Here is a 22,426-nt window from a genome sequence, read left to right on the forward strand (position 1 = left end):
TTGCGTGTACATCAAAGGATGAGCTGCATACTAGCATTTCCCCTCTAAACACCTACACTGGGTGACACAGAGGTAACTGGGCACAACATTCTCATTATTTCTCCGTCTTGTACAAGCAGCAGTGGGACAGGAAGCCAGAAAAGGATGGCATCGAAGCACTGACCCCTGATACACTAACCTTCATGCTTGAGCCAGCTGAAGTTAGAAACCACTAGCTTCCTACTGCTCTGAACCCACCAGGAGAGGAACGGAAAATGCTAAAGATATGTTTTTCTCCTGACATCATTTCTTTCCAGAGTAGTTCACCCACCTCTTTCACGGAGAAAGGGATGTATAAAAAAAAAAACAAAACTTTTTGTTAATAGTGAACATACTTTCAATGTTTTCAGTGAAAAAATCCTGTCTTTGACTATGAATGTGTCGCTCTTGCCAAAATCAACTAAAGCTAACACATTCCAAAACAGGCTGTAGTCAGCTCTTGAGTGCAAGTTTTACATTTCAAATGAGTGAGTCCGATGCATAAGAATGAGCCAGATTCAGAAGCCTAGACACTGAAGTGCTGTCTGCAGCATACCAGCAGCAACATAAATTTTTCCACTTTGCCCTGCCACATCCCTGATGCTGAGGGGCTGTTGCTACCAGGGGGGTGTAGTTATGTTCATTTTCCAAACCACCATCCCTTCTGCTCAGATTAAGACAAAGAAGAGTGGCCAGCCTAATGAGTGGTGAGCTGTGGATACCTGGCCTCTTGGGAATAGATAAAAACCACCACTTTGTTCACACAGGCCACTGAACAGCCACCTAATGGTAATTCCTTTCAGTTAAGACAAATCTGAATTCATTGTAGTGTCCTACAGTGAAAGTACCCCACATCTCCCTATTAGTCCTCTAAGCCTGTTAGCTACCTCTGCCTCCATCCCAATCTTAATCCCAATCATCTATCTTAAACTTGTTTTGGATATTGAATTGGAATGCTGGAAATAAACGTTTGTCACAACCTAGGTAGTGTAGGTTTTATAGCTTATTTAATAGTCTGTTACAGTCAACATTATGTTGGTAGGAGCCCTAACACATATATAGCGACATTTTTAACGGCTGGATATTTGTATCCTCAAAAATTCTAAAAAATTCTTGTAGTTATTTTCAGATGTGGAGAAAAAGAACCAACAACTTTGCTATATACTACAGTCATGCAGGCAGGAGTGGATTTCTCTATATCAAATACAGCTGTACATTAGCACTACGAAAAGATTTCAAAATTAACACTTGTTGCACTCAGATGCAACAGACAAAACAAAATCTTCCAGGTAGATTATATAGAGATATATAAATATTAAGCATTATTAGAAGTCCACATAAGTCTCAGCAAGTTAAGTCTTCAAATAAAAAAGTAATATAGTTAATACTATATTTTCCTGTGTTTAATAATATCATGTAAAAACCTATCCCATTCTTAAGTTTAGGATTTTCTCATATTTCTCAGGGGAGTATATGCTCTGATTGTAACATCTAAGCCATTGCTTTTTTTTTTCCTTCTTGTTTTTTTGTTTTTTTTTTTCCTTCCCAGAAAACAGAGACAAAACTGGTTTCCAAGTCAGCATAATTTATCCCTAAAGGGGCAAGAATTCTTACTCAAAATGTACTTTGAATAAACTTGCTACCTGTGTAACTTGTTGTGCCAAACACTTTATAGATGTATTCATCTTAAAATCAACTTCAGTTGGAATATTTTTAACTGAGTTACATTGAATTAGAACAAATGTTTCTGCTAGAAACAATGCTTCTGCAGAAATACAGTAGTAATTGGTCACAGAGGTGAGAATAGGGCTATAGCTTAGTCTCAGCTTTTGCTGAATAAGTGAAGAATTCTAAGGCAAAAAATAAAATAAATAAAATAAAATGGACACCTCTGTTGGCAAGTATATTAGATTGGCATTGTAAATGTAAACACAGACATTTCATAGACTAAAAACAATGTTATTTCCACACTACAGCAGAAAAGAGCAGCTTTGTTTCCAAAGATCCTTCTGGCATTGTTTGACAACTGACATTTATATGTTGTAGCAAGAGTGAGGGTGTAGGTTGCCTGTTTAATGAAATATACAGCACCTCCTGATCAGTGAAACATCTTTTTTTTTTCTTCTCTTCTCTTCTTTTTATTACATGCAGCACCACAACTTCTCAGGGTTGAGAGAGGTGGGGGAAAATGAATGACCAAAGTGGGGGGGGAGGAGGGAGGGTGGAATACCTATTTTCCTGGGCACACCGAATTCTGCAGCCTTCTTTAGGTATCACCAAGCCCAAATGCATCCTTAGCCGACAATTGGTGGGCCCTGTGTGGGGCCATACATGAGTCCCTGGATGCATTACAGAATACTTGATCTGCAAGAAGAGAGAGAGGACTTCAGCAAAGCCATTTTCACAAGCATACTGCTACACGTTCAGGACTTCATAACATCTCATCCACGAGGACCAACCAAAACTGCAATGTCACCTTTTGTTAGTCTCAGCAACAACTGACTGATTTCACATCCTGAAGGTGTACAATACTACAAAAAGCAAGTCTTGCGGTGTGCATGTGCATACTTTTTATTTTGTTTAAAATAATCAGAATTGGATGAAATGGAAAGATTTACAGACACGCTTGTTTAAAAGGACTTGCTCTCCTGAAAAAAATCCCATGAGATACACTGCTGGAGAGAAGAGTAGCCTAGGACAATAGGTTGATTTTTAAGGATCACCTCCTCCAACCTCAAGAACAGTTTATCCCTATGTGCAGGAAGCATGGAGATCCTGAAAAACTGAAATATAGAAAGAATACATACAAGAGAGGAAAGCATGGTTAGATCAACCAGGAAGAATACAGAGACACTGTGTGTGTGCAGGGAAGAGGCTAAGAAAGGCAAAGATAATCTGGTGTTGAATCTGGAGATGAAAGCAAAAGGCAACAAGAAAGGTTTCTACAGGTACATCAATAAAAGAAAGTCTGGGGAAAATGGGTCTAGAGATGGCTCTGCTGCTGAATGTGGCAGGAGATTTGATGACAAAGGACATGGAAAAGGCTGAGGCACTAAACGCCTTCTTTGCCTCAGACTTTACTGTTAAGACTGACCTTCAGGAATCCCAGGCACCTGAGAACAGCAGAGAAGCCTGAACCAAAGACTTACTCACAGGTTAGGAAACATTTAGACAAACTCAACAAATTGTTTCGTTGACCCTGATGGGTTTTACCCATAAGTGGCGAAGGAACTTACTGATGTCATGAATCCACGCACAACCTCTGAAATGTCATGGTAACCAGGGTAGGTTCCTGAGGACTAGAAGAAAGCAAACGTTGTTCCTGTCTTCAAGGCAGGCAACAAGGACGATCTGAAGAACTACAGGTCAGTCAGTTTCATCTCAGTGACAGTGAATAATCCTGGAAGCCATTTCCAAACACATGAAGGAAAAGAAGGTGATTAGGAGCAGTCAGCATGGATTTATGAATGGGAAACCATGCTTAACGAGCTTTCTACAGTAAGATGCCTAGCTTGATGGATGAGGGGAAGATTGGTGGGTATTGTTTATTTCAACATTAGTAAGGCTTTTGACCCTGTCTGTAGAATAACATCCTCGTTGACAAAGTGATGAAGTAGAAACTAGGTAAACTGACAGTGAAGGGGATGGAAACTGGCAGTTCAGCCAGGTTCAAGGAGTTGTGATCAAAACACAAACTCCAGCTCACCAGAGGTATACCCCAAGGCTCAATACTGGGTCCAACACTGTTTAATAGCTTCACTAATGACCTGAATGATGGGACAGAATGCATCCCTTGGCAAGGACAGAAAATTGAGGAGAAAGGGTTGATACACCAAATGTTTTTGCTGCCATTCATAGGAACCTTGACAAGATGGAGAAAGGAGCAAACAGGAATCTCATGATATTCAACAAAGAGAAATGAGAAGTCCTGCACTGGGGAGGAGTAACCCCAGGCAGTACTACAAGCTATAGAACAACTGTCCGGAAAACAACTTCACAGAAAAAGAGCTCAGGCTCCTCGTAGAGAACAGTTTGGACGTGAGCCAGCAACGTGTTCTTGCAACAGAGAAAGATAACAGCCTCCTGGGCTGTATTAGGCAGAGCCTTGCCAGCAGTTTGAGGGAGGTGATCCTTCCCCTCAGAGCTAGTGAGACATCTTGCGCGCCCAGTTCTGGGCTACCCACTACAACAGAAACATGGACATCCTGGAGCAAGTCTAGTGAAGGGCCACAAACATGATTAAGGGACTGGAACACCTGACATATGAGGGGAGGCTGAGAGAACCGGGACTGCTCAGCCTAAGGAGAAAGCTCAGCAGGGATATTATCAATATATATAAATACCTGATGGGAAGAGTGAAGAGGATGGAGCCAGACTCTTCTCAGTGGTATCCAATTAAAGGCAAAGAGACAATGCACACAGATTTGGGAATATGGGAAATTCCATTTAAACATAAGAAAAAAACACCTGTTTTTACTGTAAGGGCAATTGAACACTCGAGCACGTTGTCCAGAGAGATTGTAGAGTCTCGATCCTTGGGCATTCAAAAGCCTGTCTCGACAGTGTCCTGAGCAACATGCTCCAGTTTACCACACTTTGAAAAGGGGGTGGACTAGAAGATCTCCAGAAGTCCCTTCCCTTTCTGTGATTCTACAACCCAATGAACAAGAAGGGTGAATATCGCGTAACAGTGGTGAGAAGCACCTTTTCAACTGAGAAATCTGCATTTCAGGATAGGACAAGGTAGCTTTGACAAATCTTGCATTTTAAGACATTGCTAGGTCTCCAACAAAATGAGCACAAGAGAATGTGTATCTAATGCCTTAGCTGTTCCCACCATCTGAGGTTTCATCTTACCAGCAATTCCTTATAACAGCAAGCGATAAGCTCCAGTGGCTGGGGTGAACACAGATGCTCTATTCCACTGCCTCTGCTACAGTGAGATACGTTAGGCTTGATTGCCCTGTCAGACCCTAAAGCAACCCAAATAACTGCAACTGCTGGCTATGCAGAAAAGTTATTCATACCCCACAGAAATACTTTTATAACCCCAATAATACTTGCCTTGTGGAATGATTACTGCAATGTATGCTATCTGCCCACGCAGATCAGTCTAGAAACTTCTGTGAGTCTTATATATACATATATGTGTGTGTGTGCGCGCGCGCTCTATTCAAGTATTATACAAATATTTAAATATTCGTGAATCACAGACAGGTTATACTATGGTTGTAAAGTAAAACTCTGACAAGTTTTACCCTGGCATATTGGGATGAAAAAAATGATGAAGAAAACAGTAACTTTCCTCTCTGGCATAGATCTATTTTCAGCTGTGGTGCGACAGTTTTCTTGGGGTTAGCCGTACTGACTGTGATGACCTCTTAAGTCACTTAGGACTAGGTTTAGTAAGTTATTACTATCAGTTGACCCATGGTAAATAACTACTTACCCAACACGAGCTCCCTGTGATCACAAGGGAAAACGGTTTTACTAAAAATTCCATAGAAGAGCTTCAGCTAATATATTTTATCTTGTATTTGCTGAAGGCTATTACAGTATTAACTTCATTGTGTGTCTGAGCCATCATTGAATATATCAAGGTCATACATTCCTCTGTACACATTTCTTAACATCACCTTCTCACAGCTTTAGGGATTTGCAAAAATGAAGAAGTTTGCCAGGTACCTGCCCTCTTCGGCAGCCTGTAGCTTCTGGGAATCTTTCCAATAAAGCACAAGTTTTCGGAACACCTTTGCAAGCATTCTCGTTTTTTCTTCCTGGTGAAAATAAGAGATCGAACATTCAAAAGTGCAATGAACAAACAGCCCCTTGTTTTCTACTTTGCAGAACAGCAACAAAGCTGTCCAAGAGCTGACACCAAAAGAGGTAAATAATATCATACACATTTTACAAATTATGCAACAGCAAGTGCTTACATATTATATCAGAGTAGCCTGCCACTTCTTTGGTTTTGAATTATTTGTGAGAAGCAGGCTTTCTACCATTTTAAACATGATTCTAAAAGTATGGTTATGCTTTTATTAATGATTAAGTAGATCATTAAAGTATAATCATTAAAAAGACAAAAAATGCCACCAATATGATACCATTTCAACATCTGATTATATTTTCGTATACCTTGGCTTTTAGTATTTTATCTTACAGTACTCTTTCACGTGTAAAGTCTTTTAAGAAGTTCAGGTCATTCCAGTAATTGAGCCTCCCACTGCAAAGCTCAGAGACAAAACAGCAGGCTTATTAAAGCTCATATTCTATTTGCCCATATCATTTCTGAATGATGGATCTCACCTAGCTGGCAACACAATATTGAGAATATGTCTTCTCCTGCTTTCCTGTCTTCCCTCAGGCTGATCTGCACATGCATTACCATGCAAAATTTTGGCAGCCTTGCCAGGAAATTAGTATTACCCTCAAGGGATTCTTAGAAGTGCTCATGGGCTACATGGTTTAGAATAAAGAATTTTTGTTCACTGTTGCTGGGGTCTCAGACACTATTTTATCAGATCCTTTCTTCTGCAGACTTAAATAACAGGTACAGTGATTTAAAAAGCTATTCCAGAAAAACTGTATTGATACTCCTTATTACACTATATTGATGTCAGAAAGTGAAACTAGGGAAAGAGAAATACAAAATGCTTTACCTTGTTGCCATAAAGTAAACTGACTCCAGTCTCCCTTTTCTCGCAGATTCTCATCCTCAGGCAAGAAGAGGCTTTTTTTCTTATCCATCACAGCAAGCCCCTCATCCCGAATAAGTTTCCAATTTTTTTCTAAGGACTGTTGTGAGAGCCATGTTAATTCACTGAGAACTTACTGCATTTTCCTTTAGCGTCTTATTTTTTTTTCCGCCATTATTACCTTTTTTTTTTAATTTAAAAGTACTTTAAAAAAAGAGTTCATCATTATCAAGTTTCCTTATGTCAATTCCCTTATGACAAGTTAAGGCAGGAAACCCAACTTTCATAGTATTCTTCAGATTCAATTACATTTGTATTGTAAAATTTCAGTAATCCCCAGCCTCTTGCAGATTAGGCCTCACTTTAACTTGCTTTTTGATTAGCCTAAGGGCTCTTTAACAGATCATTTTTTGTTGCAAGCTAAGAAGAGTACTGATCTTCTTAAACATAGCACATGCTACCTGGAAGCACTCTTGAGACTAGAAAACCACTCACATAACCTGAAACTCCAAGTGTTGACAGAACATCTTAGTTCAAAGAGGACAAATGCAAACATGCTACTTAAATTGACAGTTATGATTTAAACCTTCGGAAAGGTTTGCAAAGATTCACTTGCACATTCTGATGCTATTGGAAGAGATCAAATACAACTTGAAATGCCAGGTGACAATTTATGGATACAACCATTAAAAATGTGTAAGCTGCCGTGTACTTCACACATACCAAACCCACAAGACTGTGGAATTAAGATTTTTGTTCTCTGCTGCCTTAGGACATTCTACCTGTAGAAATCAGGTACATTAGAAACCTTGTATTCTACCAGTAATAAGTCATTTTGATGTTACAGGAAGATAAATGAAAAATCCACTGTGTAACAATGGATCTGGATAATAATGATGTGACTTCCATTTCCCACCTGCTTACGTTACTCACTCAACCTTATTTTTGGTGAATAGTTTTCATTTTTCCTTTGTGCTCTTGAACAAAGCATTTCTGTAAGACATTTTCAATCAATTTCAAACTGAAAATAGGCTAAGGTGTGTTCCCACATCGCCTCTTTATACGATGCGTAAAGCTGAGTAAAACTCCAAAATCTTTGTAACACAGGTCAGACGAGGTAATATAACAGCCCCTTTTCAGCCATATGGTTATTAGCTTTTCACCATTTAAACAGTTGCATTTTCCACTTCATTTTTTTTCAATTAAAGGACAAGCTGATCCTGCAAAGTAGGTGGTACATTGATATATCATAAATGGCTCTGAAAACAGCCACAGCTAGAACACGATATCTATAATATGGTGACCATCTCCCAGTACAGCAAGCCTAAAAAGGCTAAGATCTATGAAAATTAGGACTGTGCTGGTGTTATTTCAGTACTCTTTTTCTTCCTAGCAAACTGCGTTCTCTCATCCATCAGTAAAGGGGAAAAGCACTCATTGTTTTTCCTGCTGCATTCATCCTCTTCTCTCCCACTGATGAGTTTCCATAACACTCCTTTAATAATTAACATTAAGTAGAAACACTTTCAAGAATATCTTCCTAAAACTGTTTTTTTCTGAAATGCAGGGTACAAAACAGACTGAAAATTTCCATCTAATCAGAGAGAACAGGGGAACAGCGCTGGTACTGATTCAGCACTATCATTTCTACACAAGGAAATACCAGCTTGCATACCTGAATTTGTACTGGCTGCAGATGAGAAAGAAGAAATGAAGAAGAGAAAGAGAAATGAAAAACTTGCATTTATATAGGTTTCAATTTAAAGTGATACAGATCAACAAAATTGGAAAACTTTGAAAGACATTACAAGTGCTTCTCTGTTTCCTCAAACTCCTAACCCTTCTCCTGAAAAACAAGAATATAAGAAGGAGCTTTCAATCACACAAACAAAAAGATGCATGAAGAGCACTGGTAGTGCAAGGAGATGCACATAATGGCAGCTTTGTCACCTCTAATGTTCCACAAGTGACAGGCTGAAAGTCAACCTGCAAAGTTGTGTTTGTCCTTGCCTTTTAAAGCTCCTTCCCTAGTACATTGGATACAAAGCAATTTGAATACATATCATTGATTTTGAGCCAGCTCTTCAACGGTTTTAGATATAACTGCCACTGAAATCAATAGTGTCTCTGTACTCATGAGAAACTGGACCCCCACCTGTAACACATACTGATAATGCTTTACTATGAGCGATAGGCAACTCCTATGTAGAAAGGAAGGGGAGAGTTACAGGAGTTCAAACACAGCTCAGCCTTGATATCCCTGATTTTACAGACTCGTAGGCCAACATCGAAGGGCAGGAATGGATAACACCATTAAAACATAGGGGCTAAGTCCAGGACGTGGACTTCAGGCTACTGAACCAAGAGCTAGCATCTACAGAAAAAAAAGCTAAATACGCTCATGCTGTATAATATGTAGGGACGCAAGCCTCAGGCTGCAACAGATTCATATTGTGTTTGGTGCAAATCTTGATTTCAAGTGAAGAATCAGGTGGCAAGCAGCACTTGGAGCATATGTACTTGTTTCCTACCAGCTGATTCCCATAAACCTCCATATGGCTTTTTAAACACAGTTCCTAACAATAATGTAAGTTTACAGTTGCTTTACATCTGGTAATAGTGTAGATTTTATTGGCAAAGAAATTATTGTATTTAAATAGGGATTTCTTAATATTGCTTTATTTTTATGTGTGACTGTATTATATTAAAAAATCCTTATTCTGTGCTGTCAAACCCTTTTCAAGGTATGGTCATAAATGCCACAGACAGAGATTAAGAGTTTACTACCACTCACGGGAGGCATAACTACTGACCACATGTGCATTTCAATCCATTGGACTATAAAATAAAATCATGGTGGTGTCTCTACTCCATTTCACTTTGTTACCAATACAGAGTAAGAAAGTATTCATGACAGTTACAGTGTATTGGCTGGGGACCTCCAACACATCTGGGCAAGGGTCAGTATTTAAAGCCATCCAAAACAGGGTCCTTGCACTAATCTGGTCACTCACAGTGCTTAAACATCAGCATGCATAAGCATTATCTCTGCTCTTTTCAACACAAGGCTCCCTTAAGGCATCCAGCCACACTTTAAATGTACAGTTTAGTTAATTTTTGCCATCAAATATGAAGGTTTAGATTTTAGTAGCCAAACAATTGAGCCCTAGCTGTCAGTCTACAGAAAACATCATGGATTGTGTTGTTGCCAGTACTTTCATTCTCTTTCTGTGCTTTTCTTGCTGCACTTGAAATTTTTAACTAATAAAATCTAAACAATCAATGAAAATTGATGATACAAGATCTACTTTAATCAATAAGCTATTCACGGTAGTATGCTGTTGGCAAAGCATCCTCTGGGTCATTTCCAAAATCAAAAGACACAACATAAAAAAAGGACAAATTTACCTAGGTCATTTTCTATGCATTGTTTTCAGCCTGGTGAAAAGTGTCTAGGATCCAATAGCTTTGTGCTGCTTTTATTTATTCATTTATTAACTGAGTACCAGAATACAAAAGAATGCTCTACCAAGGTTCCATAAAAGATACCAGAGATGATGCAATGACTCTGTAACACTTGCAGAAGAAAGCTAATTGCCCCAAGGGAGGAGGATAGGTTTTCTAAGATAAAAGCAAGGTTTCCTTTTAGCTGAGCTCAAACAAGAGTTTCTTGACCCTCCAAAGTCCTGAACTACCATAGATCAGAAAATTAGCAGAACACATCTACATAAATCACTTGATACGTTTCCGAATTTAAAGGTTTATAGTTTCTGTTCCCTGAGAAATCAGGCCCTCCTTCCCATTCTTTCAAGAAAACTACAAAAATAACATAATAACACAACACACAAAAAAATTAAGCATTAACAGGCAGCGAGAGAGATCTACTGCTGCCAGCATAGTAACATTAACCAGGATTTACCACCATCATACACCTCCTTTTAAGTGTTATTGAGACATTCTCATTCTTTATAACATAATCAAACCAGGTCTGTGCTCTAACACGTTACTGACTACAGCTGTGCTGGTTAACAGAATAAGCAAAGACAGAGCTGTCAGAGTATGGCAGAGAACCTTTAGCATTGCCTCCGCTAGCCACAAATAAATCCTCCATTAGCATTGTTAAGCTACCAAAATATTGAAAGGAGTTTGTTCATATTCAACAACAAATGGTGAAATACAGGGAGAGAGGGTCCAGGCTTCCAATGCTTTGTCCTTCATGGAGAAATTTTTCAATGTCAACTTCCATCATTTGGATTTGGAAGCATTTCCCACACATTCTGCACGAATGGAAGAGGAATGTAAAGAGATGAAGTAGCAAGAAATAATTGCTGGTTGTTTTTTGCTGTGCGGAATGTAGAATTTTTATTTTTTTAATAACTAAAGCACATACAGAGGCTTGAATGTTTCAGAAATCAATAAAACAAATGTCTTCAAAGATTGTTTCTACTTTGTGCAGAATGCTACTTCAAATTTGCACTTGCAAGTGTTTATCAGTATTAGAATTGAGCCTGCTCTCTTGCACAAATTCAAGTACTTTTTGAGTTATGGGGGAAATACAACAATGCAAATACACATATTTTTTCTGATAACTTATAGTCTGGATCTATACTTTCAACTTTGAAAGGTATCTTGAAGAATGTAAAACTTGTTGCCCCCCCAAACTGAGATATATATGTAAATAAATCAGCAGTCAGACTTGATGACCTTACTAATAAAACACACAAAATTTACCACAAAAACTCATGGAGTTTACATGTTACAATGGAGTAAAGAAGCTTCAAACACAGCAGTTCCAGTTTTATTTTTCAAATTCTTATTTTGGTATACTGAATAACAAACATTAAAGCAGCACCTATGAGAGGCAGTTTTGCTGTGGAGATCAGGGTGAATTTCTAACTAAAATGTTCATCTAAAATGTTCTTCTACGAGACATGCAGAATGCTGATCCAAACCAAGTCCTCTACATATGATCCCATACATCTGAAAACAATTCTTCCAAGGTGGAGCCCTGGCCATTTTTATAATATGAAATTCAATTCTTTTCATCCTTCAAAGCTGACTGTCGCTTCCCACCAATGGGGGGGGCACACACCTTTACATCTGTGATTTAGAGATTTGGATGCTCTACATGTAAGAGTCACTAAGACATCACTGCAGACACCTTTAAAACATTATTAATATGATATGCATTCTTTTCCTTTTGTTTGGCAACAGTACAAGAGGCTCCAAGTCCCTCTACCTCCTTTATGTCAGGAAGTATCTATTTTTACACGTACCTCAAGAATGAGTCGAACACACGCACATTTCAAATTTTACCACATGCTAGTCCACAAAGCTTTTTTTTTTTTCCAAGAGTGAGATTATAGTTGAGTGATTACTCTTTAATCTAAGTTTCCTAACCTTATTTATACTGCCATCAGAACCATAATAAGGAGTAAACTTTTTAAATTTCTTTAAAAATAGTAATTCTTTCACAGTAGGTTTCTAACATGTTATGTAACTAAGCATAATGAAACAAACACACTGAGTGAAACTGTCTCTTCAAAGAAGCATTTATGTTTTTAAATTATTTGTGCAGAAGAATTTTGTTAAACCACATGTTAATATTCAAAGCATATGCAAAATGGGTACTTCCTCCCCTTTTAAAAAAAATTATTACCGTTATTATTATTTTCAAATTATGAAATATTTGCCTAGGGATCTCTAGTTTCAAAAATATGTAATTTTGAAAATATAAATTATTACTGTGAATAGTAAACAAACTACATGTTTTGTATCAAATAGAATTTTAGTTCTTTAAAGTTTTTTTTATGTCATTATCTTTTGCTGAATCCATCACTGGGAGACAAGTTTACACTTGTTTACCTTATGCAATTAAGAGATCCCAAAGAAGTCACCAAGTATTATATAAGGGACAAAGAGCACAGCTTTTTCTGACTAAGTAAAAAATTCACAATGGATGTCCCAGCCATTAGCAGAGTTTGACATTATTTTGCATTTAAAACATTACAGTAGTCTACCATGAAAATTTTGTATTTAGTAATGTCCTCATCATCAATTATTAAAACATCTAAGCTCATTTTATAGTATCTTAGTTAAAACTTGGGCTCAGTCTGAGATTGGTGTATGGTACTCACAGGCAACAATTCAGACCTTATGAGTATTTTCTCTGCTTTGCACCTTAGATTACAGTTGTTATTAAAAAAGAAAAGAAACAGAAGTAAACAGAAAAACTCCCTTACCTTCACCAGTTCAGTATAACCAGTTTCCCTCGCTGTCCACCAAGGCTGAGCTTTCAGTCCCTTGACATTGTAGAGGGAGCGCTGCCAGACCGATGCAAAATGACCTCTTTGATACCCAAGTTCATACCACTTGTATGCCTAGGAGATTGCATTTGTTATCAAACAAATTCATATCAGCTAACATGTCATAGAAAAACTTAGGCTCCTTTGGTAAGGTAAAAAGCTATCTATTTGGATGCTGGGGATATTCTCCTAATGTACAGTAATTATAAGGGGGAAAAATAGGGGGGAAAAAATGAAAATCAACAATCCTAAAATACATCAGAGTCAGACACAGCTGTCTGGCTCAACATTAGCAAAACAGGATAATCTCACAGTCATTCACACCAAATATCAGTTAGTAACCTAGGTGTTCTCCTTGGACTTGGGAGATACAGTTGTTTGTCTTCTTGGTTAGCCCTGGTTTCTCTACGCTTCATTTTTACCTATGAATTAAAGATTTAATTTAATAATTTAATAAAAATTAAATGGCTCCCTTCTACTACCAACAGGGATGCTGTGGCAATGAAAACAGTGCTGACTTTGTTACATGATTACATATATACTTCTGAGTTTTCTTTACATATTTGTTCTCACACCAGAACTGAGCTGATGCTACTCATTTTGCTTATTTCCCCTGTATTTCATGTAGTAAAAGCTTACTGACGCCCAATGCCAGGCCTTAGTTCATCTTACTCTCCCTTTCCACAACTTGCTTTACCATTCTATACCAGCTGCAAAAGGAGGTCCTGCAAGGAAAGCAGATAAGATGCTTGGAAAGAAGAGGTCAAACAAGAGTAACAGTGGTCCATGAACAGAGGAAGCTACATACAAATATCTCCTTCCTGTCCAGCACTGCTTTAATTTTTGCATTGTCTTTAAAAAAAAAAATTAAATTAAAAACAAAACAAAATGAAAAAAACCAACATGATATGCCAAGGTCAGCTAAGCAGGAGATAGAAGGACAAGAAATTCAAAACAGGAAAGAGGCAGGCAGCAATTTCCATTCTAAACAGAAATCATCCAAAAACCTCATTACCTGGAATCGTCCAGAGTCCCTCTCTAGCTATACAACTTGAAATTCACACCTTCCCTTTCCAAATCTCCTTCAGCGAAGTGTCACACATCCAAACTCAGACCAAGCTCTCCCACTTCTTCACCTAATCTGATATTTATTGTCTCGCTCCACATTAGACAGCCTATAATATCAACTTTGTACTTCCAGTTCGTACTCTCCCACACATTATTATTCTTTCCCTGGCTGTACCCACCTCCTTGCCAAGTTCTCAAAAGAAAACAAAACAAACAAAACACACACACACACACAAAACCAAACTCTACACTTTTCTTTCCAACAGGAACTTGCAAATCTGGACTAAACAACTGAAAAACACTATCCCCAACAGTCCTCTTGTATGGTAGTTCCCCTGCATGACTATTTATTACTTGCATTTCAGAGTCCCTTCTCCTATTCTAATTCAAGAGCAAATGCCAGTTGTCCATTCATCTGCCCACATTTGATGCAAAGGCTAAAAAACTATTAAAGGCTTACTGAGGCAAAAAGCACAATACTAACTTTTAAGTTAAGAAGAATCACCTCATGTATATGTGTTAATGGAAAGTAAAATGCACAACCAAATAAGCCTATTCTAGGAGAAGACATTCATATCTGCATATTATTTATGCCCTCCTTGAAGCCAGTAAAGTAGAAGTAAAACCAAAATATTTTTTGGATACAAGCTGTCATGAGAACACTGTGTCTTACTATGACTTACTTAGTATTAGCAATCATACAGTAAACAAAAACTACTGAAAATTCTTCACATAACAGATTATTTCTAAAAAAAACCTTGAGTGTCATCTTATACATTTACCTATAGATCTTTTCTTTCAGATACAAGGTAAGAAATACATTAGGGTATTTTTGTTTTCAAATATTTGCATAACCTTTTATACTGTAACCATAGATTATTTCTTTTTGAGAGTCTAAATTTTTTTCAAGCTTTCAAAGAATGTGGTACTCTGATATTTATGACTATTGAAGTATGAAGGAAAGGTTGCAGTAGAATGTTGTCTTACTCTATTTATCTGAAGTAAGGAAAAGCACCGTGGATAAACAGAATAACAGCAGACAATATAGAAGCTTTCATCTTTTTCTCTAAATAAGCTTCTTAAAATATATTGGTCAAAAAAATTACATATTACCTTTGGGTAATACACAGTATATCTATAAAGCTTGATCATATCTTGGTTAAGCCTCTGAAATGGAAGCATTATGATTTATAGTATACGTTCCTCAAGACATAAGTTGTAATAGCAATGGGGTAACAATAGATTGTTTAGGCTCACTGTATGAATTTATTTGCAGTGTTTGGAGTTAGCTCAAATGAGAAGGGGGGTGAATTGCTTCTCTCAGCCACTGACAGATAAGTATGAATGTTGCTGTTCTTTAAGATCCATCAGCTATAATCATTATATATAATATTGTTAATCCTTATTTATTAGAAGAATTGTACTATGAGATTGCCTTTGACGGTATGGGGTACAATTATCCTACTCATCCTTTCCAGTCCTGAGTTTCCATAAAAGAACCTTTCTCTTCACATGCAGATCTTGGCAGTGGAAAGACTAAATAATGACCACTGTCCTGTACAGGACAGATACAAGAGTATATCTTATTTGCCAGGAAATAAATTGTCTGATAAGCATTCAATTCATACATTCTCTGTGAACAACACTTTGTTCTGCAATACCTTCTACAATGTATTCTGTTGTTGTTTTAATCAATTTGGCACTTTACCAAATTATAGTTGGAAAGGTTATATACTCAATGCTGTTTCCCTACAATTTACCGAGACCACATTCATAATTCCTAATTTAGCTCTAATAGACGAATATCTACCTTCAGCAAACCTTCAGTGATAGCAATTTTACATGTTGCTTGAATATTGATCTGTCTCCTTGATTAAATCTTTAAGTTCAGTAAGCCTGTGAAGGTTAGTTAAAAAAAAAAGTTTTAACTTCCCACAGATAAATTTAACAGTCTCCACTATCCCAAGAAGTTCATTTGCCATTGATTAAAGCTTCTTCTACAGAAGATTTGACCAACAAGTCCATAAACATTAACACATAGTTATCTCAGGGATTGGGCTGATGTATGTTAATTACATCTGTGTGGTACCTCTAGTCAAATTTTGTAATGGGATGCTCTAGGCTTAATCATTCAACCCAGAATACGCCATGGAAGTATTAAGGGATTTCCTTTTTGGTTTTCTGTTTAGAGAAGGACAGACAATGATGTGGGGTGGGGTAGGGGTGAAGGAGAGAAAGAAAGAGAGATAAAACAGACTCTGTGTGTGTGTAAAAAAAAAGTGTAAAATGGGGCCGCCTAATTCTCACTTGAAAATTAACTTTTAAATTCAAAAAACTTCATTGGAATATTTTACTGTAATTTCAAAGAAGGTGATTTAACTTAGAATTCGGGTATTGCTACATTTCAACATTCTAGACATATAATCTGTTTAAAGTGTAATAAAAGTTCCACATTCTATATATATGAAAATAATTTGATGAACTAGGCTCAAGAAAGAACACATACGTAGGCTTTATGACAGTCCCTTTGTCTGATTTGATATTGGAGAACTGCCTATTTACTGGTCCAAGACACTAGGTGACCCTGCTTGAGCAGGGGGGTGGGACTAGATGATCTCTGGAGGTCCCTTCCAACCTCAATCGTTCTGTGATTCTGTGAAGTGGTCAGCATTCTTTACAGTATTTTACCTATCAATATTTCAGATGTACTACTAGAAAACTAGTTAAGCAACAATTTTCATATTTCTTTCCACTATACATTTTTATTTTTTTCACATTTTTCACCTATGCACAAGGGTGGTTTTTTTTGTTGTTTTGTTGTTGTTTTTATTAAATTCATGCCCATAGTGTAGCTCATTACCAGCAACAGTTTTCAACAAATGTCCTTTGCTTCTCAACTATGACAGTAGCACTAATTCACACATTCAAATTTGGCTTTCCTCAACTAATAAATTAGAAAAGCTTATTGTTTCCAGTAGCATATATTTGTATTGGGCAAAAGATCTACTGAACAAATTTCTATTTTTCTGATCTGTTTATGAATTCAATGTTTGAACAAGTACCATAACAGCCCACACATTCAGTCCTTTTATAGTCTTTTTGTATCACAGACATTGATGCTCATGGCCACTTTGGGAAAGAGAGAATGTTTACAGAACACTGTTATCAGAGTTATGAGAGAAATTCTATATAGTGACATATTTAAGTCACTGCATTTTGACTCTGGTGGAAAAATCTTTGTCAAAAAGTGGTAGGAGCAGAGAACAGACTAAAAATGCATTCAACAAACTTCTGATTTTTTAGTGTGTGTGTGTGTTCCTCCATCCCTTGGTACTAATAGCTCCATGTAAGCTTCAATAGTTTTGGCTAATTCTATGGAAAAGTAAGGGATGCTAAGAGATTGTATAATCATGCAAATGGCAGGTTTTATTGTTGTTGTTGGTTTGGTTTTCTGCTGTTGCTTATCTTGACCTCTACACACACGCTGGATTGTTATTTCAAAGGGACTAATGACTTTTCGACATTGGGCCCATGCTCTAAAGTTTTTCTGGATTCAGCAGTCCACCAGAAATTCAGACTTATATTAAGACCATATTAAATGTGTACCTCTTTGTCTCCTATTCTCTGCAAGGCATCTCCCAGATGAAAGTAAAAGCGTCCATCATCTGTGCCAGGGTCACCAGACTCCAGTCCTTCCTAAAATAATAATAATAATAAAACTAATAGTAACAATTATAATAATACATATGTAAAATAATGTTTAAAAGAATTTTAATAGGAGTTTCAACAGTGTTCACTTGGTCACTGTATACAGTTTATCAACTCTATTCAAGTGACAGGCTATGAAATTGGCTATAAAATATAACTACCATGGTAACTAGGAACTTATGTTGAATGAATACAACGTATGAGTAAAAAGCCACTGACAAATTCTATCAGTTTGCCAAATCCCCCATTCACTCCAAGACAGAGGTGTATTCAAAGACTGATACTTGCCCCCAACCCTATATACAAGCATTTTAGAAAGACGGCTATTTTAAATTAAGCTTTTATTTGTAGTACTTCTCTCCAAACACTCAAACATATACATGCCCTCTCTGGATCTTTCAAGAACCTTTACTTTGCAGCATACTGCCAGCCTCAAAAGAATTTGAGAATCATAGCTGTGTGTTTAGGGTTATCTGACTAATAAAACAGTTACTTGATATTTATGAATTGATAAATATCAGTATACAAGTTTGTTCCAGTTTGTTGGCAGCAATACAACACCAATGCTTAGCTTAAACTGTAATTTGTAATTAGAATGCTTCTAGCTTGGCACATTTTATACATTCTGATTATGTTTTTCTACTGGTAAAAGATCTACTTTAAATGAGAAAAGAAAAATACCTTTAGATAGGGTATACTCTCTGCTATCTTGTTTTCTGCCTTCAGGATGAAGCCGTAATGTACTTTGGCAAAGCCATCATTTGGAGCCAGTCGTAGAACCTGTTTGAGCGCAAATGAATCAAATACTCGTGCAAGAATCTATAAAAATTAACAAATCTGTGTACATACTACTATTTAGTGATGCAATGAAATTTGCTTCCATCACTGACACTCAGATAAATTCTTGGCTTGCCTGTACTTCTACTCTTTCACTTACGTCTTTCTCCAGAATAACCTATTACAAGACAAATTTTGAAGTCTCATAAATAAAATTATTCCAACTGGCACCTCTGAATTGCATTATTTTCTTCTTGTCTCTACTTCTCTACCTCGTCTCTTGAGTTAGAGCATACTAAGTTATAGAATTAACACCATTAATTAACACTTACTATCCCAGGTTTGCTTAATGTAAAAGAAGGCAGTTGCTCTTTGGACAAGTCTACAGCACATTCATGGGAAGCATAGTGTAGCAATACACCTGAAATAGTTTCAAATTAGACAGGTTTATGCTGCTGGCAAACTAGTCTTGGCAACAGAGAATATACGATGCTTAGAAGCACAGTAGCTGCTATTTAGAAACACACTGTGAAATAATGCTTGTATCACGAGATGGGACTGTACAGACCCTGGGAATGTAAAGGCCATTCTCAGCACAACAGTAAACTGGATCACTCCTTTGGAAGAGCTCACATTTTCTTGGCCAAGAGAAAACTATCAGAAGGTAATGCAAGGACTAATAGGGTACCTCAGGTGATTCAGTGTGCTTTCACTTTTCCAGAAGGTGATGGATAAATTATTCTTCTATAGTTGTGTGCTGCATTCCTTGACTAAGACCTACTGTGCTCAGCTAAGCTGTACAATTTTGTACCCTGAATGTCTAGGTCAACATTTAGATAATATCTGAGTTACAAAATAACTTAGATAACTTTGCAGAAAAGGAAAACCCATAAGCAAATAAGAAATCTGATGTTAGTTAGGCACAGATGGGAATTTCACGGAGACTGTGTAAAAGAAAGATTTCTGAGTACAGGGAAAGCTGTAGGAAAGGATCACCGTATGGGGGTGTATTTCAGGGAAAGGAAGTGTGAAGCTGGCTGGTCTGAGTTCTGAAACATACTCCCAACAATAATAGTTTAATTTAAGTTCATCTGGTCTGCCTCAATCAAGTGGGAAATTACAGAATGTCTTGATCTACTTTCCAGCTCCACATTTTTATGGTGTGTATGTATATATATATATGAATATATAAATATTTTACATAATATAATATATATGCATATTCAGCATAATTTGTAGTTCCATCTGATATCAATTATGTGGTCAAGATCTGTTCCTAAACCTCCTCTCTCCTCAAAATAAGGATGGACATTTTAATCGGGAGAGATCCTCAATTTGTGAGGATCAGCACAAGTGCCTGGGAGCGAGTGGAGGTCAGTCAGGGGCTGATACCTGCTGACTGTCTAGCACAGTTATTAAATAAAAAACAAGGGACAGGAGTAATTTTTCCTGTCTAAATTCGTTTTTGAAGCTACCAAACTTATGTCATGCATAAAATGTCTGCATACATTACAGCCATTTCCCTCTGCCTTTTCTAGTCACTGTCTAACCTAATTCTTCAACCAAAATAATTACAAGCAAACCCATAACAAGTCCTCTGGGCAAATTTCTCTGCTTTCTCAAACCTTATTACACACAGGCTACATCTGAGCAAAAACAAGATCATCACTATGTTGGTATAAATGCTGTGAGTTAAAAATAGCAGTATTTCACTTTTTTTCCCCCCCCGAAAATAAGCTACTATGAAGGAACAATCATTTTGAGAATCTGAAGTCTATAATACAGCACTTTATTAGCAAAAAATGAACTTGGCAATTCATCATAAGGATGAGCTTGATCACTAATATGATATCACCCTATGAATCTTATACTTTTTGACTAAAGTATTTTGTGTAGGATCATTTTGATCCACAAATCTGTACCTGCAGGGTGAAATAAAAATGACTGACAGAAATATTTATTAACCATATAATTTCATTACATTTCCTTTAACTATAGGATAAAGTTATCTGATTAATTAAGACAGAATAGAATTTTCTATATTACAGTTCATTTAAACCATGCCGAGTTGCATTAAGGCAAGATCTACATTCAGAGCCCCTAAAGAGAACTGAAGAGAAACAATCAGCAGAAATTACACTGGAAGTATTTAATGTAAATTGTATTACTCTGTTGCTGTTGCTGCATGCAATATTAATTATGTTTAAAAATAAGTTTTACTAAACTACTCATTGCCCATTAAATATTAATCATGAATATAGAAATTAACCTCTGGGGCTATCAATGGCTAATTAGCCATGGCAGAGTACTGTGTTTGTGTAGATATTTTTCTTCTGGTACCTGAGATAGTTCATTCAGAGCTGTCTTATGAGTGTCTATGCACTGCTGCACTGAGGTCTTGCAGCCATGCATCCTCAATGCAGCAATGCTCAGAAGAGCAGGCAAAAAAAAGTGCGAAGGTCACTTAGTCTGCTAACAAAGCTCTCTCCCACAGTGTTTTATCATAATCTGTAGATCTCTGAAAACAAAAATAGCTCTAAATTCTATGAGGACTACTGTTCACATAATGTTTCCATACCTCTAAGCATAATGTTCAAAAAGAAAATATGTTAATACTTGGCAAAATGGAAATCCCCTCCAGTTGGAAACTATTTTCCATTTGCCGTTCAGCAGAAAGTCTGGCAAAGGCATACTAAAAAAGTGTATTTTGTATCAGTTAAATTATACTATACTACAGCTGTAAGTACACAACTCTCTTGAAGTTCAGCATTTTATATACTTCCAATGCTAAGAGAAAGAAAACACTTTTGAAATAAAAAAATTAATCATAACACTTCAGCTGCAAAGATAAACAAAGTGGGTAAAACAGTTTTAAAATGATTTAATTGGTTCCCAGTATTTAAATCTGGCTTTAAAAAAACAAAAAACAAAAAACAAAAAACACAAAAGCTAGCTATTAAATGTAAAGCAGAAAGTTTTCATTCATTAGGATTCCTTGGGCATCTATTCATCTATTGCATTTCTTAGAGACAACGTCAGCTAGTTAGTCTGGTTTGAAACAGTGATGTAATCCCAAAGTAAAAGAGAGTGCCTGTGAAGAGTCTAGCCATTTATCAATCATAGAATGGTTTGGGTTGGGAGGGACCTTAAAGATCATTTCATTCCAACCCCCCTGCCATAGGCAGGGATGCCACCCACTAGATCAGGCTGCCTACGGCCTCATCCAATCTGGTCATGAACACCTCCAGGGATGGGGCATCCACAGCTCCTCTGGGCAACCTGTTCCAGTGCCTCACCACCCTCTGAGTGAAGAATCTCCTCCTAATCTCTAATCTAATTCTCCCCTCTTTTAGTTTCAAGACATTGTTAGCCCATGCATAACATACAGACAACACTGAATTTAGACCAAAATGTTACAGCACGAAGCAAAGGAAGACATCGATACCTTTTACAGAAGAATCTAGCAGACTCACTGCAAATGGGAAATCTGGAGGCTAGATCCTCCTGCACAGAAAAGTGTCCGACTGCTCTTTTTGCTCCTCAGGCAAGTTCTCAAGTACCACATACAAAAGTTAGACAACGACAAAGAAAGGAATTGGAATCAGCAAGAAGCAGAGCCTATAGTTGAACATGAGGTATTTTCTCTTGAGGATGGGTCCTGAGCTCTGCTCTCTCTTCCTAAATGGCCATGCCCTTTGCATTAAGAAATACTTGAATAAAGTGCATGAACAACCTTAAAGCAGAAACCAGAACTGAGGCTTCTTAAATACTGGAGGCATCTACTCTGCAGCACTGGGTTTAAGCTCTTGTCTGTGCTGTCTTTTGTTTCCTATCAGATGACTATTTGTTCTA

General features: G+C 37.2%; 1 protein-coding gene across 6 annotated transcripts in view; it reads right to left on the reverse strand.

Annotated features, from left to right (window-relative positions):
• The window catches only part of ASPH (aspartate beta-hydroxylase), a 116,714-nt gene that overhangs the window by 7,879 nt on the left and 86,409 nt on the right, over nt 1–22,426 (reverse strand). For all 6 annotated transcript variants that reach the window (XM_035553215.2, XM_035553214.2, XM_035553210.2 and 3 more), the window contains 6 exons: nt 18,479–18,577; nt 17,696–17,785; nt 12,959–13,096; nt 6,681–6,816; nt 5,704–5,795; nt 2,249–2,382 (listed from right to left, as the gene is read on the reverse strand). In XM_035553215.2, coding sequence (XP_035409108.1) covers nt 2,249–2,382; nt 5,704–5,795; nt 6,681–6,816; nt 12,959–13,096; nt 17,696–17,785; nt 18,479–18,577 — 689 coding nt within the window. The remainder of the gene's footprint in view (nt 1–2,248; nt 2,383–5,703; nt 5,796–6,680; nt 6,817–12,958; nt 13,097–17,695; nt 17,786–18,478; nt 18,578–22,426) is intronic.

Source organism: Cygnus atratus, chromosome 2 (genome assembly GCF_013377495.2).
Source record: "Cygnus atratus isolate AKBS03 ecotype Queensland, Australia chromosome 2, CAtr_DNAZoo_HiC_assembly, whole genome shotgun sequence".
Taxonomy (NCBI): domain Eukaryota; kingdom Metazoa; phylum Chordata; class Aves; order Anseriformes; family Anatidae; genus Cygnus; species Cygnus atratus.